The 2416-nt window shown below is 37.1% G+C and overlaps 1 protein-coding gene across 1 annotated transcript in view; it reads right to left on the bottom strand.

The window, feature by feature from the left end:
* LOC107099953 (collagen alpha-3(IX) chain-like) overlaps positions 1–2416 on the bottom strand; it is a 56194-nt gene that overhangs the window by 7000 nt on the left and 46778 nt on the right. The window contains exons 33-35 of the mRNA XM_015398284.1: positions 1919–1973; positions 1618–1812; positions 1280–1366 (exon numbers count right to left, since the gene is read on the bottom strand). Coding sequence (XP_015253770.1) covers positions 1280–1366; positions 1618–1812; positions 1919–1973 — 337 coding nt within the window. The remainder of the gene's footprint in view (positions 1–1279; positions 1367–1617; positions 1813–1918; positions 1974–2416) is intronic.

Below are 2416 nucleotides of genomic sequence, written 5' to 3'. Positions count from 1 at the left end.
AGATGACGGCCAACCAGCTCCACCAATCAGCAACCTGAGTCCACTTTGACATTTTGCCCAATTTGATGCTGGTGTGTTAAAATGATTTCCTTATTTGTCAAACTTTGCATAATGCTCGACATTCCTCATTTTAGTGAAGAAACTACTCCTTGTAAGAGTTGTCATAAAACAACTACAACTTGTTTCACGTAATTTTAGGACTTTGTTGTCTTAATATTATCACTTTATTCTAAAATTATTCTCGATGTGACTTTTTACTCGTAATTTTGTGACTGTTACTCCTCCAGAGATAATGGTTTTAACAGCCATTTATTGTGGACACGTCTTATAAAGCCCTCAAAAATGCCGTCAGAACTAAGAAGGGAAACAGAAACCCAAATTAGCTCAAAACAAATATAAAGTTTTACACAAATAAATATAAGTAAAACAACGTTGTACCTCATTGGCCGCATAAACTCCAGAGGAATAAAGATAACTTATACAGCTTTTCTCAGAAAACTAGTCTTATAGCTTTCTGGTGAAACTTCTTGAAAAACAGGTGCAAAAAAGAATTGTGTCAATCAATCTTTCCCATGGAAAACAACATAGGTTCCTGCTTACATTTTAATGAGCTTTTTTAACCAATGTACATAAACACAAATTTACTAAAAGTTATTTATTCATTTATGATTGAACTTTTAATTTTAATAGTATTATGTATATATCAACTGTTGTTTTTAACTAAATATTAGAATATTTAAATGAGTCGACTGTGATGGCAGCTACAGTGACTTTATTCTCGTAGTTTTACAACTTTATTCTCGTAAATTTATGACTATTTTTATTGCGACATTATTGACATAATTATATGGGTTTATTCTCCTAATGTTACAACTTTATTCCCGATATCAAAGAAAAAAATCTCTAGCCTGGCCCGAATGCTCCATCGTAGGCCAGTGGCTGGAAGTTGGAGTGGATTTTGCTGCCATTCAGCTGGCTTTTGACTGGGAAGGGTTGAATGGCTACTACTACTGTACCACTTATCCTTTCTTCATCACTTACTGCTGGTCTGTCCTAAAGAAATTAGAGAGTTTTTTTCTTTTTGATGTGGTAAAATCCAACTCAATAATTTGTATGAGTTGCCTATTGCTTTGTAACCCACTGCTTTGTGGTTCTTTTAAAGTTTGGATCTAACGTATAATTTTTTCCACAAATCTTGTCCTCCATAAGTAACTCAGCAGTAGTTTTTCATGGAGTCCCACACAAACCTGACAGTCTTCTGATATGAAAGTAGTCTCACCTGGTACACCTGGTGCCCCTGGACTTCCTTTGGTCCCTACACCATCCTCTCCCTTGTCTCCTTTGTCTCCCTTTTGCCCGGCTTCACCTGGACAATGAAGCAACACAGAGTACAAAGACACGAATGCTTAGATGATTTAAAGACGCCAACAGCTTGTTGCTGTTCATGACTGGCAATGTATACATTTGCAGAGGCCTCTCCTTCTATATGCAGTTTATTGAAAAGCAAAAGAGAAAAGGAATCAGTACATTCTGAGATCAACTGCAGCCTGAGTCAGTAGCTTGTTTCATTTGCAAGGCAGTTTATTGGAAGTAAAGAGGTTATGAATTAATGTTTACCTTTTTGTCCAGGCGCACCTGGAAGCCCATAAAAGCCTGGGTGGCCTTTGGGACCCATTGGACCTGGAATGCCCACTGCTCCTGTTTCTCCAGCTGGTCCAGGAGGTCCTGGAGGTCCTGCTGGTCCGGGTGTACCAGGAGCACCTATGGCTGCTGGTCTCTTCAAGAATTCTTTCATAAATTCCTCCAATTGTTCTACATGGACAAGGAACAAAATATCACAGCTAAGCATGGTATCTTCTTTCTATGCTAGGAGTGAGGATATACAAGTGGAGGTAATTTTAAATCAAATTAATCTAACCTTCAACAACCGCGGAGCACATTTCTCGAAGCTTTTCATCATTCACTTTTGGGCCCTGTGAAAGAGTGTTAATAAAGACATAGCAATAAGTTTTACAAAGAGTTCTAATAGCATTTCTGTTGCAGAAAAGTAATTTTTCTAAGTCAAGTTTAAAGTCTTTGAGGGATAAAAGTATTTAAGAGTTAAGTAGAGGTCAGGTCTTTAGTCTTTGGCCCCAGTTCTTTAAGAGTAAGCCTAATTTTACTATGTTGCCTCAAAGCCAAGCCGGTTTGTCTCTGCCCCTGCCTCTATCCCAGGGGTCTGCAACCTTTCATATCCAAAGAGCCGTTTTGCCCAGAGTATGACCAAATAAAAGTTTTTTAAAGCCGCAAAATATACCATGACTTTTTTTTTTTAAAACTTTTTTTTTTAATCTTGTATAGGAAATTAGTTGTTGCCATCTCAAACAATCAATTCATATATTTTTAATGTTAAAACGTATAATTTTCAAGCTATTTC

The sequence above is a fragment of the Cyprinodon variegatus genome, unplaced genomic scaffold, assembly GCF_000732505.1.
Source record: "Cyprinodon variegatus isolate N-32 unplaced genomic scaffold, C_variegatus-1.0 Scaffold923, whole genome shotgun sequence".
NCBI lineage: Eukaryota > Metazoa > Chordata > Actinopteri > Cyprinodontiformes > Cyprinodontidae > Cyprinodon > Cyprinodon variegatus.
Note: the sequence above shows the minus strand (reverse complement) of the source record. Positions and strands in the feature narration are given on the sequence as shown.